Source organism: Cimex lectularius, unplaced genomic scaffold (assembly GCF_000648675.2).
Source record: "Cimex lectularius strain Harlan isolate CLEC.00 unplaced genomic scaffold, Clec_2.1 scaffold77, whole genome shotgun sequence".
Lineage (NCBI taxonomy): Eukaryota > Metazoa > Arthropoda > Insecta > Hemiptera > Cimicidae > Cimex > Cimex lectularius.
Genome location: NW_019392836.1, coordinates 1,713,739 through 1,733,460, shown reverse-complemented (window position 1 = coordinate 1,733,460; position 19,722 = coordinate 1,713,739). Strand labels below are relative to the sequence as shown.

Sequence of the window (19,722 nt, the reverse complement as noted above, 5' to 3'; positions counted from 1 at the left end):
GCTTGACAGCAAAAGTTTTTCAAGATCACCAGAGAAATGAATTTAGCTTTTCGAAATTAAAAACAAACAAATAAACAGACATAATACAGAATAATCTTGTCGAATGAAAAAAAATAACCAAATTAAATCTTAGCTTTAAAATATCTTAACTACAATTTAAACCTTTTGAAATTATAAATATTTTGCCTTCTTTGCAGTTTTTGTAATTTTGAATAATAATCCTCTCTTTATATATTAAAAAGAAAAAAAAACTCTGAACATATATGCTATGTTTCGTTGATATAATTTCATGATATCATATCCCATTTTTCCACATTTTTTAACTAACGAATCGTCTCCCAATTTTTTTCTCATATAATAATAATTTATTAGGTTTCGTGGTCCGTTTGACCAAATAAATTCTTTTCAATTAATTAATGTTGAATTGAGGCTTTGGTTGAAATAGAAAAGTCAGTGTCACAAGCGGGATTCGAACCCACGACCTTCGGCTAAATACACAGCTACTCTACCACTTGAGCTATCGTGACTTCGATCCACTCGGACACTAACTTTCCATCTCAACCCCACCTTTTGAATTTTCCCTCCTTTTTGCCATTTTTCAATAATAATATTATAGTCCTTCTAATAATCTTCCAGGAAGTTATTATGCTATTTTTTCTTGATGTAATTTCCTGATATCATATCCCATTTTTACAATTTCTTAACAAAAGAATTTTACCAAAATATTTTTTTTTTTGTCAATATCTCTTCTATTAATTTTTTCCTAACACTTTGACTTGACCATTGGAGGGCTCTTTGAATATGCAGAGAAACGGTAAAAATGAACGAAGGCAATACGTTAGTTTAGAAATAAAGTAAGTAATCGGACTACTCTTGGGCATGCAGAACAATTTTTCTCTGGACATTTTTGACTTTTTCAAATTTTTGATAAACCCAGGTCTCTGCTGCATAAAATTGTAACATAAAATTGCTCGTCATACAGAATCAAACAATCTTTGATTATGAAGGAGTTCCATACAAAAGCAGTCAACGTACCCCTGAGTTTTGTTTATATTTATTTGCTACGAGTACTTCTTTGTGGTCTTTCTGTAGTTAGCCTTACATCAGAAAATAGCCTGTAGCGATTTTAAAAGGCCTGTGATATTTACTGAGTGCACTACTTCACTGAATAATGGATGCTCTCCTCTGATGTAGTAGCTGGAGGGTCAAGAGTATTATTCTGCTTACGAACGATCTCGGCAATCGATTTGTTTCTCCTTACAAGTTTCTGTTAAAAAAAGGAAGGAAAACCCGTCGAATATTTCCTTGGGTTTAATGAGACTCGTAGCTTCGGGGGTAAAAAATACTCCTTTAAAATGCTGGGATGTTAATGACATTTTAATTATACGAGGCATTCTCGTTCGAATTCCCGGGGGACATTTTGAAGGCAATATCCTTAAATCTTTTGACCGAATGTGTTTCAAGTTCAATCATTCCAAGCATTTTGACACTAATCAATAAATATGACACAAGTCAAAAATATATATTTGATACCTTTAAACCTTTCATTTAATTGATCGATAAAAGTATATTTTAGCCCATTTATAATATAAAGAATGAAAATACCGATACAAAAAATGTTTACCCAATTTTCTCATCAGAGGCGGTCAAAGATCGAAACTGTGGCAAACAATGGGAGTGGAAGTGCTTCTGGGGAGCAAAAGAACTTTTAATCTACTTCTTGACGCTCTCGCTAGAAGAAGTACTTAAAATCAATCTAAGCAGACGTGACAAAAATGTTAAATTTTGATAACGAAATAAAATTCAGTATGGTTAGTATATCGAAGTAAGCAACATAGATCTAATTTATATATCTTTATACATTTTACTGTTTTCGGGTTTGCTAAAGGTTTCTTGGTAGTGAAGTTTTTGGTTAAATGGGCTAAAAATTGCTTGGTATTCCTGTCTTTGTACAAATAGTTAAATAGACAATTGTGGGTCTACTAAGCGAAAAGTCTCTGTAATAGTAGTCAGTTATAGGTTGACCCAATTATTGTTTGTACGGTTGTCTTTGTATTTATGGTATAAGTAATCAAATATTACTTTCTGGGCTTGCTCAATTTTTGTAGGTATTGTTAACTTTTAACTAATAGACNTAACTTTTTACTAACAGTCCCTTTAAGGTTTACTCATCTCAATTTTTGTAGGTATTGTTAACTTTTTACTAATAGTCGATTTTGGGTTTTTTCGCCCCAATACCTAAAAAATGCGGTGAGCAAACCCAAAATCGACATTTAGTAAAAAGTTAGCAATACTTACCAAAATTGAGGTGAGAAAACCCAAATCGACTATTAGTAAAAGGTTTAAGAATTTATATATTATATAAATTTAGTATTTATATATTGTTAAGTATTTTGTTGATGGAATTCTTTGTAGTTCATTCTCATCTGGTGGTAGTAGCTTGATATCCGTTTTATAGCCTACATACGTAATATTTTTTTTTTAAATTAAGGGATCTCTTAAAACAAAACGTACGTGATTAAATGAAGACCTAGAGGTTTTCATTGACCAAAATATATGTTCAGTACTTTCATTATTACACTATTAACCAATACAATACATTTTAGTTTTTATAGTTTATAATATTTATATAAATAGGAGTGTTTTATATTTTCATAAGTGCTGAAGTTTTATGATGAGTCAATTATGAATTTTGGTTACGGGCCGAGTCTGGAGGATTTTCTTTCTCGTTTGTAATCTTTATCTCAACCGGAAATATGCTTGTGATCCGTCTCATCGGGCCTCGGACGAAAGTTATTCCGAGTGCCTGATAACTAGGTGCCAGGCCCATTAAAGTTATCGTTGGCCCTCAAGTCCCAATTAGGCCCCGCTCCTGCTTTACCAGGGGGCGGCTTTCGTCCCGGAATTCAATTGGATGCCGGTTATAAGGTTAGATGGACGGGGGTACCCGTCGGTACAAGCCTGCCGATAAAAATTGAAAAAGTTCACCGTGTCTGGAGGGGGGTGTAAAAATTTAAAATTCTAATGGAAGAGCTTCGGAATTTTTTTTATTATATATTTTTTGTTAACTCGAGAGCATTTTAGCCGTCGATAATATTAGAAAGTGCTTGCAGTCTTGACAGCAAAATCATTTCCTTTCCTTTTTTTTAAAATCAAATTTCGTTAATTTAAAAGCAATTCATATCTGAAAGATTTATATAAAGTTCTAACTTTTTCTCAGGCACTCATCATTTTCTATAACGTTATTTTCTAAATTTTCAAACATAGTACATAACGATTAATTAAGGATTTTAGTTGAGATGTTAATGGCACGAGCGGGATTCGAACCCACGATCTTTGTCGTCGAAAATCCAATCCGATTACACGACATTTGAAAAATGGCAAAAAGGAGGGAAAACTCATAAGGTGGGGTTGAGATGGGAAGTTGATGTCCGAGTGGATCGAGGCCACGATAGCTCAAGTGGTAGGCAGCGGCGTATCTAGCCGAAGATCGTGAGTTCGCATCCTGCTCGTGCCATTAACTTTTTTCATCTCAACTACAAACCTTAATTAATTGTAATGTATTAATTGGTCAAGCGGACCACGAAATTAGTGAATTTAATAGTACATAACATTTATTAGGTTTGGTGGTTCGCTTGACGAAATAAATTCGTTTCAATTAATTAAGGTTCTGGTTGAGATAAAAAGCTAACTCAAGTCGCAGAGCAGCGGCGTATTTAGCCGAAGGTCGTGGGTTCGAATCCTGCTTATGACACTGACTTTTTTATCTCAACCATACCCTTAATTAATTGTACATAACATTGTACATTATAATATACATTATAAACCTTTTTATACTCTTTCATTTTATTTTTTATATTCTTTATTTATTTTATTTTATTATCTTGTAGTCTTGACAGGAAAATCATTTCCTTTCCTTTTTTTCTTTTTTTAAATCAAATTTCGTTAATTTAAAAGCAATTCATATCTAAAAGATTTATAAAAAGTTCTAACTTTCTATCAAGCACTCATAATTTGATATAATGTTATTTTCTAAATTTTTAAACATTGTACATTGTAATATACATTATAAACCCTTTTATCCTCTTTGATTTTATTTGTTTATATTCATTATTTATTATTTTTTTTAGTGGGGCAACAGCAACGAAAACCAGGTGATGTTGAAAGAGCTGGACTTCGAAGCGTCCGGCCTTTATTCCTGCGAGGTATCAACGGAGACCCCTATTTACACTAAACCTTCAGACGATCAAGAAATGACCGTAATGCGTGAGTAAAAAATATTCAAATTTATAACAGTTATGTAGGCAAAGTTGTTATGAAAAAAAAAGAGTAAAAGGAGTATTCGGAAAACAGAGAATGTAACATTATTAAGCCCCGGCATAAAAATGTTTCCAGGATTACCAGAGGCAAAACGTCGAAACCCTAATTTGTAAATGCTTAGGTTCACAAGCTCCCTCTTTTACTGGGCGTCTATTGGATTTTCTTCGACGCGGAAAGAGGCAAATGCTCGAAAACCTAACAAGGTTTCTGTATTCGTTTAACCAGCCTCTGAATAAGAGAGTTTCCGACCATGATTAAAGGGACACCCTCTCGTATATACTTTGATTAGGGCCCTTTAAAGAGAAACTATGGTTTATTACCAAGCGAATCGCTTAATCTATTTAAATGAAACACTTTCTTGTTGTATACCTATTTAAATTGACAGCTGCCTCTCTATTCAAGGGGAATTACGTTAATTTAACATTTAACACTTCTTTCAGCAGACCTTTTTACCTTTTCTACCACAATTGTCTACCCTACTCCTTCTATACATCGTTTACTCCTGTAGTTTCAATTCTACAATATAAAATTTAATGCGCTATTATAAATTTAATGAATATATATTAATAGCAGAATATAAATGAATATGGTATTGTTTTTTAGTTGTACAGAAATTTATACGTTTAACAATTCGTTGGTAGCAATCAAAAAAAGATGTTGATTGAGGTTTAGTGGGTTGTATTAGGAGATCCCGAGTCTACTTAGTATTATAACTAGGGCTATGATTTATATGCAATAAAAACAAACAAATATGCCCATATGTACTGGGTATCCCAGTTCCTTCTTACGAAACTCAAGGAATCGATTCTACTCTTTGTTTGGAGTAAAAAATGCCCAGGAGAAATTTTTCGGAAAGTTCTCTATTTTGAAGATATTCGTCAATTTTGGTTTTTTCAACTTTTCACTACCTTACCACATAAAAACGCTTACAACTTCCAAAATGTTGAGACTACAACAAATCCAATTACACCATTTGAAAGAACGCTAAATTTACTGTAGGATACTTCTTTGCAATAATCTGAATGACATAAAATGTTAGCCAATATCAGTTGGAACATGTCAAAATTACAAAATTTAAAATTTTGGTCATGATTGCACGTTCTACTGAGGTTACAAAAAAATTACTACAACTTGTCAAATTTTACGAAAACTTCTTCATCTAATATGCGTTACGTTGATATATCCAGGTTTTTAAATAACGTTCTAGTACAGTTGAATAATAACAATTGAATGTTCGAAAACTTGAGCTAAGGTAAATTTGAATTTGAGGGGGGAGGGGTTACAAATAAATCAGTTAGGACTCGCTTTGTAAAGTAAAAATGACACATCTGTAATCTCACAAAAACCATACCAGAAAGTTTCATACAATAAAATGCAATGGTTCTTCTTGTAGCAAGCACCTAACAACAAAGGAGGAACATTTCAGAGGAAATGCTCAAAGTGTTTTCCCTCTTCTCGAATGCATTACTGACTTTCTGAATATCTGCCTCCCCCCTTTAAATTAACCTTAGCTCACGTTTTCGAATATTCAATTGTTATTTTTCAACTCTACTGGAACGTTATTTAAAAACCTGGATATATCAACGTAAAGCACATTAGACGAAGAAGTTTTCGTAAAATTTTACAAGTTGTAGGTATTTTTTTGTAACCTCAGCAGAACGTGCAATCATGACCAAAATTTTAAATTTTGTAATTTTGACATGTTCCAGCTGATATTGGCTAACATTTTATGTCATTCAGATTATTGTAGAGAAGTATCTTACAGCAAATTTAGCGTTCTTTCAAATGATGTAATTGGATTTGTTGTAGTCTCAACATTTTGGAAGTTGTAAGCGTTTTTATGTGGTAAAGCAGTAAAAAGTTGAAAAAACCTAAATTGACGAATATCTTCAAAATAGAGAACTTTCCGAAAATTTTCTCCTGAGTATTTTTTGTTCCAAACAAAGAGTGGAATCGATTCCCTGAGTTTCCTCAGAAGGAACTGGGACACCCTGTATATGTTCATATATTTGGTAAAAAATGCAATTTAAAATTGAAAATATGCGAACACTCCCATGAGAAAAAATAAGGGGACCTCAAATTAAAGCACATACTCGTATTGAAAAGAGAAACAACGGCAAGAGGAACATCACATGGCTAATATTAAAAAAGAAAAACGCATTAAAAAAATAGGTAAATTTGAAAAGTACATATAATCATCCATCGAGAACCATATCGGTCCATTTTCGATGAATTCTCTGATTTTATGGAGTGTTTCATTGTATATAAGATCCAAGCTAGATTTCCTGCGGGTACTTTCGTAAGGAATGCTTTCCCTGATTGTTTCTCCAAAAAACCCTTGAATTCAGCATGGCTTAGTTTATGTGTATGTCAGCTCTATCTAAAGCACGACAAAAATCGATATTGAAACCGGACAAGACCCAGCACTTGTGGCAGCTTGTGTCTCAAGTTTTGTTGAAACTTGACTTTCTACCTTTGTTTTCCTTGTCTTTATGTGCAGTGTTACCAAAAAACGTGTAGCTGTTGATACAGGTTTATCACAACAAACAAAGTATAAAAGGTTTGCATCGCCCTTAAAAGTCACATTTCAAAACCCACTTTTGAACAAGATGTTTCATCTTTGCGGTGACCTTCGGCATTTTAGGAGTAGTCAGTTCACAACCCACAAATAATGTTTCATGATGGAAAACGCATGAGAGACTGGGTAGACCTGAAAAGTGTGATGGTTGAGAAAGAAAACTGAGGTAGTAATATTTCCATGAATCCAATTAAACTATTCCAAGAGAACATTTAAAGTGGTACAAACACTATTCCTTGTCTATTTATTCCAAGAGAAGCAAAGGCAACCGAAAGTACGCGAAAAGCGGTGGAGCAGCAACTGACCAAACACAAACAGGTTCATTATGTGGAAACGGAAGAATGAGAGCCCGTAGCTCTTTTTCGGAGAATTTTTTTGCCTGCTCAGAAAGAGTAAAATTTGACGTGCCAAATACCGATATGCCAGGAGAAAATATGCAATTACAACCAACTTATGCCAAAATATGCATTTATGGCAATACATGCACAGATATGCAAAATAAATATAGCTTAAATTGATTCTGAATGTTTTAAAACATATACAGTTTTTCAAAACTGGATGTTTTAGTTAAGCAGGAAAAATATGCAAATACATATATGTCCCAGCCCTAATTATAACCGTCAGGAATGGAATGTCTTTGCGGATGGTTTGATTAGTAGTAACAGGAAGGAGCCTTGATGATGGGTTGGTGGACTTATTATTGAAAAGATTTAGTTGTTGGTTTTAGATTGGTTTTGGTATTAGATGGCTTGGCTACCCCACAACTCCGTAAGTCCAATTTGTGTTTTGCATATTGTTCGTTTGTTCTGTGTTATTCATTGTGCATTTGGATTCCAGTAGGCACCTGAGTTGTTCGTATGTATATTTGTATATGATATCCAAATAGAACCCAAGGTAGCAGTTTTCTTTGGTTGAACTTACTATGTATGTGAGGTGATTAGTGACCGTTAGTCGATGATTATTCAGGAATCGTGAGATGCGATCTCGTGTGACGTAGGTTTCAGAAAAACATTTTCTTTATCGTGCCTACGTTTCGATCTTTATTGAGATCATCTTCAGGACCTTGCGTTGTCTGCATTTCAACAAAAAGGTTCTCTGATTGATATCCGATGCGAGTTTCTTCTCATTGTTGGCGATGTCCTTCAGAATACTTTTTGCTTCGTGTCCATATATAGTTGAAATTTGTTCATAGAATCCCAAGTTCTTCGTTCTTCTCGTGTAGAAATGTCGCCAGTAAATATATATTTTTTTATTTATAACCATTATTAACAAGTTTTGTTTTCAAAATCCGCCAAAGAAGAAAAAGAGATAAAATGAAATCAAGGCGTGAAGAAATACCAAACCCGCTTTACCGATCGGTCGTGTGGTACCGTATAACCCATTTCTACTTTTAAGAAAACAGTTTAAATTTTTTTTCATTTGATTATCTACAGCAAATCAGATTTTGGATCACTGGGAATCAATTCTTGTTGATCAAATATTAATTATGGTTGAGAATTTAATCGAGAAAAATCCTAACAAAAACCCTTTTTTCGAAGTCCAACAAAAATTACATAAAGCGTACTTTTATTAGATGCCAGATGAGATTAATTAATTAGCTCTAAATAAAAGCTGCATCAACACCATATTTTCCTTTAGAAAGCCCATTTTCTCCGACGCTGTTTAATAAAATAGAAGATATTCTTTTTTGAAAATTTCTATTCACATACGCGTTTTAAAAATCTTATTACATGTAAATTGATATATTTGACTTCACTTTAAAGCACTAGCACCCTGTTTGAAACCGCTCCCCTTTTTTCAATTCGATAAAAGTTGAAGTGATGTTTAAAAATTTATGATAAGGCGTGTGTTTCACCATTCAATTCATCAGAGTAAACACTTGAGACCCTCTAACGGACGGTGTAGAATCTATATTTTATCATTCCTTTAAATGAAAATAAAGCCTCGAATGGTAAATAATTCCTTTTTAATTTCAGTTATTTCATTTTAAACCGACATCACGAAGAGTTCGTTTAATTTTGATAAGCATCCGATTATGAAGTGTTACTTAATTTAATATTAAATTTTTGAATGAAGGGCGGGGCTACTTTTTTAAAAAGAAAAATGTCCTAATAATAAACCGTTACAATATATATTTAATGGTTTATTACCAATTCTAGTATTACCACTAGGTAGCATCTCCATTGATTAATTGTTCGTCGTAGTAAATAATTATTTTGTAACTTATTGCGCTTTTCGCAGATTGTCAATGTTTAAAAATAAAACGTTAAATACATATACTTTCTTTTTCTCTCTCGTCTATTTTACTTCACATTGAACAGAACCGATAAACAAACACAGCTGCAGAAAGAACCACCCACGTTTGAGTTCAATATTAATGTTGTTCATACAAACAAAATGGCTTGTTTGCTTGGTTAAACACCCATCACTGTCGATTAAATACAACAGTAACAGTGTACACAGAAGTGTAAATAGCGCGACATAAGTAGCATTCAATGATTGGCTTTATCGTAGAAATTCATGAACGGAAGCATTTTTTTAATCAACATTGTATTCCCTGTACTGAAAATGATTAACATATATTCTTTTTTTATGTTTTCTTTGAATTCAAAAAATGGTTTTTTATGCATGATTTCAGTAATTTATCGTGTATGCAGATTTTCGAAAAATAATTTTTTGTTTAAATCTTACAGTTTTACAATATTTTTAATCGAGGAAGTTGGTTTTATAAGAAAAAGAAAGGGGGTGGTTTTTGGCATCCAGCTGCTGCCGTGTAAAAAGTCCTCGGGTGGTGAGATATAAAATTAAATATGCTAATTATTCTTCTATTGTTCCTTCACGCTCATATTGAAGATAATTGTTCGTTCGTGCATTTAAAAACTTAATTCAACCCTTCTTTTTTGGCTTTATAAAAGTAAGCCTAGTTTGTGCGTTCTGGTGTAAAGGGTATTTTGAAGTAGCGACTTTGTACAGGGCTTGTCGCATCATGCAAACTGTTCTTTCACCGACAATTCGAACACAACCATAAATGCTTTTAACCGGAGCATCCTTCACCCTATCAAATTTGCCCCTTTTACTAAAAATAAACCTCATTCAGGCCAACGCTAACGTCATCCACTGTTGTGCCAACTCCATTAAATATTAAATACGAAAGTTGCTTTCTTAGGCTGTTTTCCTATAGAGGTAAAATCGATTGGGTAATTTACAATTCATACACGACCCGAAAAAAACTTTGATGTATTTTTGATGTGACCCCCTCGATATGGTAATGCATCTCAAGTTATTCCACGTCGAAACATTTGAAAGTAACCTGCTCCTAAAATTTTTCTACAACAGAGCAAAGTTTGTTGGATTTTATTTAGTAAAGCGCTTCTTGATGTAGTGTAAAAGAAGAGACAAATCGAAGCTGTTAAGACTGAGCGAAAGTCTTTTATATTTTGGTGAAAGAATATCATGAATATAAAAAAATTTCACAGTTATAACATAACATTTTCTATTGATGTTAAGACATACTTAGATAAAGTTTTAAATTTATTAATTTATTTTCTAATCTAGATAAGACTTAGTTACTAATTGAGTATTAATGATTCTTCTTAAAAACTATTCATTACAATTCCTTTGAAAATAGTTTCATTATTTCTTTAGTCACATTTTATAAAACCAACAGTGTCTAAACTCTTCGAAAAGTTATTATTAAAACGAATAAAACACATCGTTGAAAAAAAGAAAATCATTCCTGACCACCAATTTGGATNCAATGTCCTCTTGAGATCCTTTGCCGTCCTACCGACTGCGCCAGTTAAATAACTTCAACTGCGGATTCCTTTTTTAAAAAAACTTTATTTGAAGTTACAAGAACAAGTTTTAACCTAATTTAACGATGTACTCTCATCAAGTTCTAGGCAGGGAATCATTATTAAAAATACAGAATTAAATAAGTAGGTCTCTTGGGAGGGAGAAGTTGCTGACCACAATACTAGGAATGACACCTGCATCTAAGCGTTGTAAACAGATAATTTCACATAACTTTATATATATATATATATATACGCACCATTGGAAAATCAACGCGGGTGCGTTTAAATCTGACTCGACGCTTATTTCCTTTGATTAATACGTTAATAAAAGAAAGTGAGTCAATTTTCGGTGCACCATAGGAAAATCAACGTGGGTGCTTCTAATTATGACTGGGAACATTGTATTTTATTAGTCTCGTACCAAAAAATAGGTGAGTCACTTTTCGACGCACGATTCGTTACAAAATAGTTTTGGTTGGAAGGCAAATAAAAAAAAACAATATTATTAAAACATTATTCAAACACAATGTCAAAATTTAAAACAAATTCTTCACAAATTAATCTGATTAAGGTTTAATAGTATTTTTTACGTCCGATCATCGTTTTACGATAGACTAGGCTACTGTGTTGCAGCAAATCGAGGTCTGTTCGAACAATTATTATAATGATTTTGAACATTTTTGATTTGCTTTTTTTTTACTTTACCAGAAAAAAGGAGATTGTTATATTCATTTAATTTTTTTTTACTTTACCAGAAAAAATACTCTTAAACCTTAATCAAATTAATTTGTGAAGAATTATTTTTTAATTTTTACATTGTGTTTGAATAATGTTTTAATAATATTGGTTTTGTTTATTTCCCTTCCAACCTACTAAAATTAATTTGTAACGAATGGTGCGTCGAAAAGTGACTCGCCTATTTTTTGGTACGAGACTAACAAAATAAAATGTGCCGTGCGTCGAAAAGTGACTCGCCTATTTTTTGGTACGAGACTAACAAAATAAACTGTGCCGAGTCATAATTAGACGCACCAACGTTGATTTTCCTGTGGTTCATCGAAAATTGACTTTCTTCCTTTTTTTAATGTTAAAATCAAAAGAAATTGACCTTGAGTTAGATTTAAACGCACCCACGTTGATTTTCCAATGGTGCACCGAAAATTGACTCACTTCCTTTTTTAATGTTAAAATCAAAAGAAATTGACCTTGAGTCAGATTTAAACGCACCAACGTTGATTTTTTTATGGTGCACCGAAAATTGACTCACTTCCTTTTTTTAATGTTAAAATCAAAAGAAATTGACCTTGAGTCAGATTTAAACGCACCCACGTTGATTTTCCAATGGTGCACCGAAAATTGACTCACTTTCTTTTATTAACGTATTAATCAAAGGAAATAAGCCTCGAGTCAGATTTAAACGCACCCGCGTTGATTTTCCAATGGTGCGTCAAAAAATGACTCACCCTGTATATATAATACGTTATGAACCAATTAAATTTTTAATATTTTAAAATAGTTCAACGGACTAATTGAACCATTGTTGACCACTACTGCAGCAAATTTTATTATTTATTTCCGATAATAAATTATTTTCAAATTTACTATCGACCAACTAATCATTCTAACAGAAATGAGAGAAATTAGAAGAAAGCGTGAGAAGGATGAGGAAGTGGGGTTGAGAGAGAGAGAGAGAGAGAGAGAGAGAGAGAGAGAGAGAGAGAGAGAGAGAGAAAATGAAAAGGTGGGAGGGAGCCGGAGAGAGGAATTGGGTGAAAACTGGCAACTGGGAAACTTGCCATAAGATAATAAATTATGGATTAAACTTATACCACGGGACGGCACATACGTTAGACAAAATTATCTATCCGTTAGATAGGACGAGTTACTATTTAACGTACATGACAAAGAGTGAGAGTGTTTGCGAAATCAAGAAACATAGAGTATCAGAATGAGGGTGACACATCTATACTCAGAAAAACTGAGAGCGAGAAACAGAGAGAGAGAGAGTGAGAGAGAGAGAGAGAGAGAGAGAGAGAGAGAGAGAGAGAGAGGATAGTGGGAGAGGGAATGATTGAATATCGTTTTATTTAAAAAAATCTATCAACTTTAGGTCGACCTCCCTGACAATTAAGAGGGAAAAGAGATTGATTGATTGATAGCGTTTTATTTATACACGCTGAAGGTCTCTTGAACCTCTCCTACGTTCAATGAGGTTTATAATTTAATTATAAAAGTGATCATATAAAAACATTGAATAATCTGCTTTTTATAAATAATTTTTTTAATATATAAAAAACATTAAAAATTATCCGTTAAATCCATTATATTTCGTGGTCCAATTGACCAACTAACTTTTGTCAATTAACTAATTCAATCCTGGTTGCACGACATTTGACAAATGGCAAAAAGGAGGGAAAATTCAAGGAGGGAAATTTGTGGTTGATATGGGAAGTTAGTGTCCGAGTGGATCAAAGTCACGATCTCTCAAGTGGTAGAGCAGCGTCGTATTTAGCCGAAGGTCGTGGGTTCGAATCCCGCTCGTGACACTAACTTTTTCATTTCAATCAACATCTTACATAAAGATTATCCATTCACTTAAATTAAATTACACTGTAATAACTGTCGTTATTGTTTACGATCGGAATGTGTACCAAAAACTAATAAAAAAAGTAAAATATCAAAAAATATTTGAGAAAGAAATAATGACCAATAGAATCAAATGATGAGAATGCTGCAAAAAAAGTGATGAAGAAGTAAGTTAAATCAGTACATGTATTTCACTTATCCATAACTTTTGAAGTAATTATTTTTGGCGTTTACTTTGATTGTATTGATTTTTTACAATTTTTTTGCGATTTATTTCTTGTTTCAATTTTTTAGAAAGTTTTTGTAAGAAAAGTGTTTTTATCTTTTCTTGGTTTATATTTTGGAATAACAATAGTTCCTTTATCTTTACTAATACACTAACCGGCTCCTTAAATTTTTTTTAAATTTTTCTCGTGCAGATGTATGGGTTGGGACGTTTTTAACAACTTATTGAAAAATTATTTTCAAGTAATTAATCTTTTAAGGTTTTGGTTGAGATAAAAAGGTCAGTGTCACGAGCGGGATTCGACCACCAAAACCTTATTTAAAGATTAATTAATTGAAAAGAATTTATTTGGTCAATGACCACGAAACCTAATAGATTGTTGAAAAATGTTAAATGTAAGTATTCTTGGTAGTCTTATTCGGAATGTTTTCATTCAGGTAGGGAGGGACAGACAGACGGAATGAAAGAGAGAGAAATGTTGGAGAGAGAGAAAAAGAAGAAAGAGATAAATAGATGTGAGTGTAAGAGATATATAAACTAGGGTGGAAAAAGATCTTAGAGAGGCAAGCAGGAGGTGAAATAAAGACAAACTAAAAATCAATAGAAGTGTGAGAGAAAAAGTGACAAAATGTTAGAACGATAGATAATGGGTTTTACATGGAGACTGTAAAGAGAGAGAGAGAGAGAGAGAGAGAGAGAGAGAGAGAGAGAGAGAGAGAGAGAGAGACAGACAGACAGACAGTCAGTCAGACAGAGGCAGAGAGGGAAATGTAACTGATTAATAAAATAAGGTAATAATAAAGTAGATAGCAAATTGGTATGCAGTTAGGAAAGTACATAGAAAAGGACGGAACTAAGTAGATATAAAACGTATAAAAAGATGGCCTTAGAAAAATTTTGCGTTTGATCGATTGTGTTACAATTAAGGGTTAGCAAGAAGTGAGAAGAAAAATAGAGTCAATGGTACAACTGGAAGAGATAGATAGATAGATGGAACACTATTAATTAAAATGTGTGTTGATTAATGACCATTAGACAATGATTATTCGGAGATCGTGAGATGCGGTCTGGTGTGACGTAGGTTTTAGAAAAACATTTTCTTTATCGTGCCAACGTTTCGATCTTTTTTGAGATCTTCTTCAGGGCTGTGTTTTGTTTCTGCGTAATTGTGCCGTTCTTGTGTGTCATGTTGAGTCAGTTGGGCACTCTCATCGGCAAGAAGATGATCTCTATAAAATCGAAACGTGGGGAAAGAAAATGTTTTTCTAAAACCTCCGTCACACCACACCTCATCTCACGATCTCCGAATAATCATTAATTAAATATATAAGTAGAGTTTTTATTTATAAAATCCTAATAAAAATGGTAAGATACAGAATATATCGATAGATAGAGACAGCTTTAAACGTTTTATTTATTACAACAGACTACTAAAAATGTATAACTACATACGAGAATGGAATACACCCATCTACCGAAAAAAGAGGAGGAAAATGAAGATTATGACCCAATAAATCTGTTGGTAGGTAGATGGATAAATAGTTTAGTACGAAGATAAGGGGAAATATAGATAAGTAGGGAGATACAATAGGTAGGTAGAAATGATTTCACAAGCCTGAGCTTAAACGAAACTACACAAAAATATTCTTAATTGTGATGATTTAACCTGAACTTTTATCAGGTTAAATATAGGTAATTCATTTCAATCATAGAAAAACTTAAATATAAGTGAGTTTTATATGTCCTATGTGAAAGTTTTTTAATTGTGCAATTCTGTCCTGTTTGTGTTGAATGTTTTGTTTTCTTTATTTACCGATAAACAACTACGAATTTTCACTTGTTTTGTGAAAATACATATGGTTTGTTTTGTATAGAGGCGTAGTTTACAAAACCGCATATAGGAAGTGATTTATGCGTTCACGTCGTTGTGTTTTTGCTATGCCACCATTCGGGTGGATTTAGCACGCTGTATCGCCTAAATTTTATTTACGGACTTGTCCTCTCTGATAATGCTAATGTTATGGGCCGAATTGATTTGCGAGCGTGGCTTTTTCGGCTGTGCCGACATCGAATCAAAAAAGTTGGGTCGTGTCAAGAAAACACTTTACAACAGAACATGGAAAATCCCATTAAGCCGATTAGCGAGATCTGGTCGGATTTCTAGCGTTCTTTTCAGTTATTATTTCTCTATTATTGTCGTGTTCATCTGCGGAATGGATTTTATTCGATTGTCAAGATTTACAGAGACAATTTTAGAAAGGGGTTTTTACTGTGACAAGTATTTTCTAAGTTTTTTCTTTGCTTTTTTTCAGAGGGCCAATTAGAAGATCCTCATATATCTTTTGGAAAGCCAATGTACACCGTTGGTGAGTGGTTACAGGTGAACTGTACCTCGGGGCCTGCGCGACCCACGCCAGACGTCACATGGCTCATCAACGGTATACAGGTAAGTACTTGAATTTTTTTTATCCACTTATAAAATTTCTGCGAGTAAATAAAGAAAAGGAACCTTTGAGAATCGAAGAAGCCCACCTTCTCTTCGAGGTGTAAATTTTTTATACGCCCACTTCCTGTTCTAATGGCCATGTGGTCACGGTTCGCATGAAAGGTTAAGACGCTTTCGAAGCTCTAATTAGATCCGACCAAGCTTCAATGAATAGAATATCAAGGGGGAATTAAAATTCGATGAGAAAGGGGAAAATGAAAACACATTTCGTCGAATAATTTAATTAACGATAAAATCAATTCAACGGGATAGCGTTAACAAGTTTTTATAATTAGATATAATCCTCCCAACTATTTCGTCAGAATGAAAAGTTGTAATGCAGTGTCTCGTTGGGATTATGGTGCGATTTTAACGAGAAAACTTATAATTATACAATACCATTAAAACTTCATATAAGCTGAGAGAAGAATTCGTTTACGATTTAGAGGTCAATTGACGAAGTTACATCTTTCAATTCGTTCCATGTAAGGTCTTGATTGAGATAAAAAAGTCAGTGTCACGTGCGAGATTCGAACCCAGAATAGCCCAAGCGGTAGAGTAGCGGCGTATTTAGCCGATGCTCGTGGGTTCGAATCCCGCTCGTGACACTTACTTTAATTAATTGAGAAAAGAAAGTTGATATGGTTAAATAACATAATAAATTGAGCTTATTTAATGACTGAAAATTGAGAAAGAATCATGAACTTCAATGGCCTCTTTTTTTGAAAATAAGAACTAAATTTTCTTTCCTTCTTGCGTTATGTACGTCCATTATTATAATATAGCCGCGTTAGCATGCCTTGGTTGATCCTGCGACGGAATATTTTTTATAATTCCTTAACGTGATTTTGGCGTTTTTCCAGGCCTAGGATATGTCACTGACGGATATGTCTATGGAAGCCAAAGACTTGACATATTGTAAGCCTTGGCCAATATTCCATAGTATTTCAATCTACGACTGTGGCTATATTGGAGAACGGGCCAAGATGAGCAGGCTTGGTTTTATTTCCAAAAAGTCATCTACTCGGTCAGCCAAGCGGCATTACAAACAACTAACTCGTAGGCAGTGAAATCCTGAGCGGTTTGCGATTGCATTATGGATATATCGACCATTGGGGGCACAAGCAAAATTACCTTTGTTTGTTTAACAGGGCACCAGAGTGTAGGTGTAATGAGCATGCTTATAAATTGTCGATGGAAATTTCGATAAGGACACCTATCGGCCCTGAACAATTTTGCTGCAAATTAGAACCGTTGATCTATCAGACAATGGAATAAAACTCCTCTGTTCAATGAGAATGGACCCAGGGCAGAGGCATCAACATAATCTACTTGGAAATTTTATCTTTCAGCTCCGAAGAAGAACGATCTATAGGGAGCAGTTGTTTTCAAGGGAGAATTAGTACTGTAATAAAGTCAATTTTATGTCTATGTGGTCGTCCTTTCTTTCCGGTGCTTGGCCATTCCAGGGACAGTCTATGGCCTTGAGGCTTTTTACTACACACTAAACTACCAAAAACGTGTGCCCATCGACAGCAGATTTTAATACAATCGTCTGTTCAGTGGCAATTAATACAATACTAAGACCCAAAATAACCTATGGATCATTAATCTGCTGGACCAAAACTCAACAAAAAGCATTAGGCAGCATACAAAGACTATCAAACCTATGTATCGCAACGGCAATAAAAACAACCCCTACAAGTGCACTAGAAACTGCTAAACTTACCTCTACTAGAAATATTTATGCAAGGAGAGGCTAGGAAAATAATAATTCGGGCATACAACTATAATTAACAAAATCAGACGCCCATTCTTAGAAATAGGGATTGACAATATGATCCCGGAAATATTCTTCACAACATCCAAAAAGTCTCATCGGACCTAAAAGGAGAGGAAGAACTCAGGAGAGCATCAGATACAATGTTATGGTAAACAGATGGCTCTAAAACAAACGAAGGAACCGGATCAGCCCAAAATATGAGCAATCAAACTCATTAAGAAAGTACACTTTGGTCTTCCAAGCAGAAATATATGCCATCAATGATTATGCCCTGATAAAATTGTAAAGGAGGTTACAGTGGCAAAAAAATCCTCATAAGATCTGATAATCAAGCAGCCATTAAAGCATTAGCATGGAAAAGAATTACATCAAAATTAGTTAGTGAATGCATCCAAATCTCCAAAACCTGAGGAAACAACAGCTTATGATATCTTGGGTGCCAGAGCACAGGAGAATTTTGGGTAACGAGGAAGCAGACAGAGGAAATCAGCAAGACCGTATATAGGACCCGAACGTATACTTGGGAAAACAAGAACAAATATAGAAGCCTCCATCGCAGAATGGATCCAAGCAAAACAAAAGGAGAAGTGGATAAACTCTAGCAGTGCTAGACATAGTAAACTCATGATGAAACAACCTTCACCAAGACTGGCAAAATAAATGCTGCAACTGGAGAGGGCTAAACTCAGAGGAGTGGTAGGACTACTAACATGTCACTGGCATCTGCGAAAACATCTACACAACATGGGCATGTACAACTATGATCCCATCTGCAGATTATGTAATGAGGAAGAGAAAACAGCCTCTCATATCATCTTCGAATGCGAAGCAACAGCTCAATGGAGATTCAACCTAACATAAGAAAAAACTTAGGAATGAAATTGTAGCAGCGACAGTCAATGACCTGATACGTCGAAGGAGAATGATAGTCTATTGCACTGAACTAAGGAACTAGGGAGGTGCAATAAGCCAGAAGGCTGCACTGCCTGGGGGGTACAAACCCCGCTTCCTAGTATCCTTATCACCATACCATACCTCTGTTGGTGCGAAGGGTTATGTGGGCTGAGGTTCTTGCACCTGTGAGAAGAAAAGCCCGAGCCTGAAATAGTAAGGAGTTTTGACAATTCGAGTGAGGGTTTTTAATTCGAAGGATAGGATTTACTGGATAAAAGAGGACTTTGCGGAACTTCACAGTTATGCTCAATATGTTCAAAATTGTCTCAGTACGTTTTCGGTTCTAAAGTTGTGTTAAGTATCTAAGTCGTGTTCAACAGTTGCTTTTTAAAAATTGTGTGGGGATTTCACGTCAGTCATCTGTTCAGTTATAGTTCTAAGTATCTGACTTGAGATGTTTGTAGTGTCTTTTTTTATGCACATTGTAGGTCAAGGATGTTTATAATATATAAACTGGGTACTGAATTAAATTTTATCTTTCATATATTTCTTAAAGAAATATCATGGAACTTGAATATACCATTACGTGTTAAATTCTGTTATGCTAACAGTTTACGTTAGTTTATCAAAAATGCTGGCAAAAAAAATCGTTAAATCTAACAGAACATTACATTAACATATTAGATAGGTTATGTTGTCATGCAATTTATTGATAATTATGATTCTTAAACTTGCCAAGTACGACAGGATAGATCCATTTTAGATACACTTAGTAAAGCATTTCTTTGTTTTTATCAAATATGGTTAAAAAAATGTTTTTGTATATTTTATATATTTACAATAATAAATTAGATATTTCAAATTTAAACACAAGAACTCTGTCTAAAAAATGTAGTTTCCGAGTTAGTTACTGTTTTTCGCAGTGCAAGTGCCTTCAACGGTTTGCAGGTGGAATGTAAATTGACGTTAAGTGACAAATTTTCCGCCGTAAGTGATATTGATCGAGGCTGCAGACAACTTATTAAATAGTTTTTGACCGACCCCGGGCCGATG

At 34.0% G+C, this 19,722-nt stretch overlaps 1 protein-coding gene across 1 annotated transcript in view; it reads left to right on the top strand.

The window, feature by feature from the left end:
• LOC106669510 overlaps window positions 1-19,722 on the top strand; it is a 123,336-nt gene that overhangs the window by 54,753 nt on the left and 48,861 nt on the right. Inside the window, exons 2-3 of the mRNA XM_024228599.1 lie at window positions 4,131-4,266; window positions 15,820-15,953. Coding sequence (XP_024084367.1) covers window positions 4,131-4,266; window positions 15,820-15,953 — 270 coding nt within the window. The remainder of the gene's footprint in view (window positions 1-4,130; window positions 4,267-15,819; window positions 15,954-19,722) is intronic.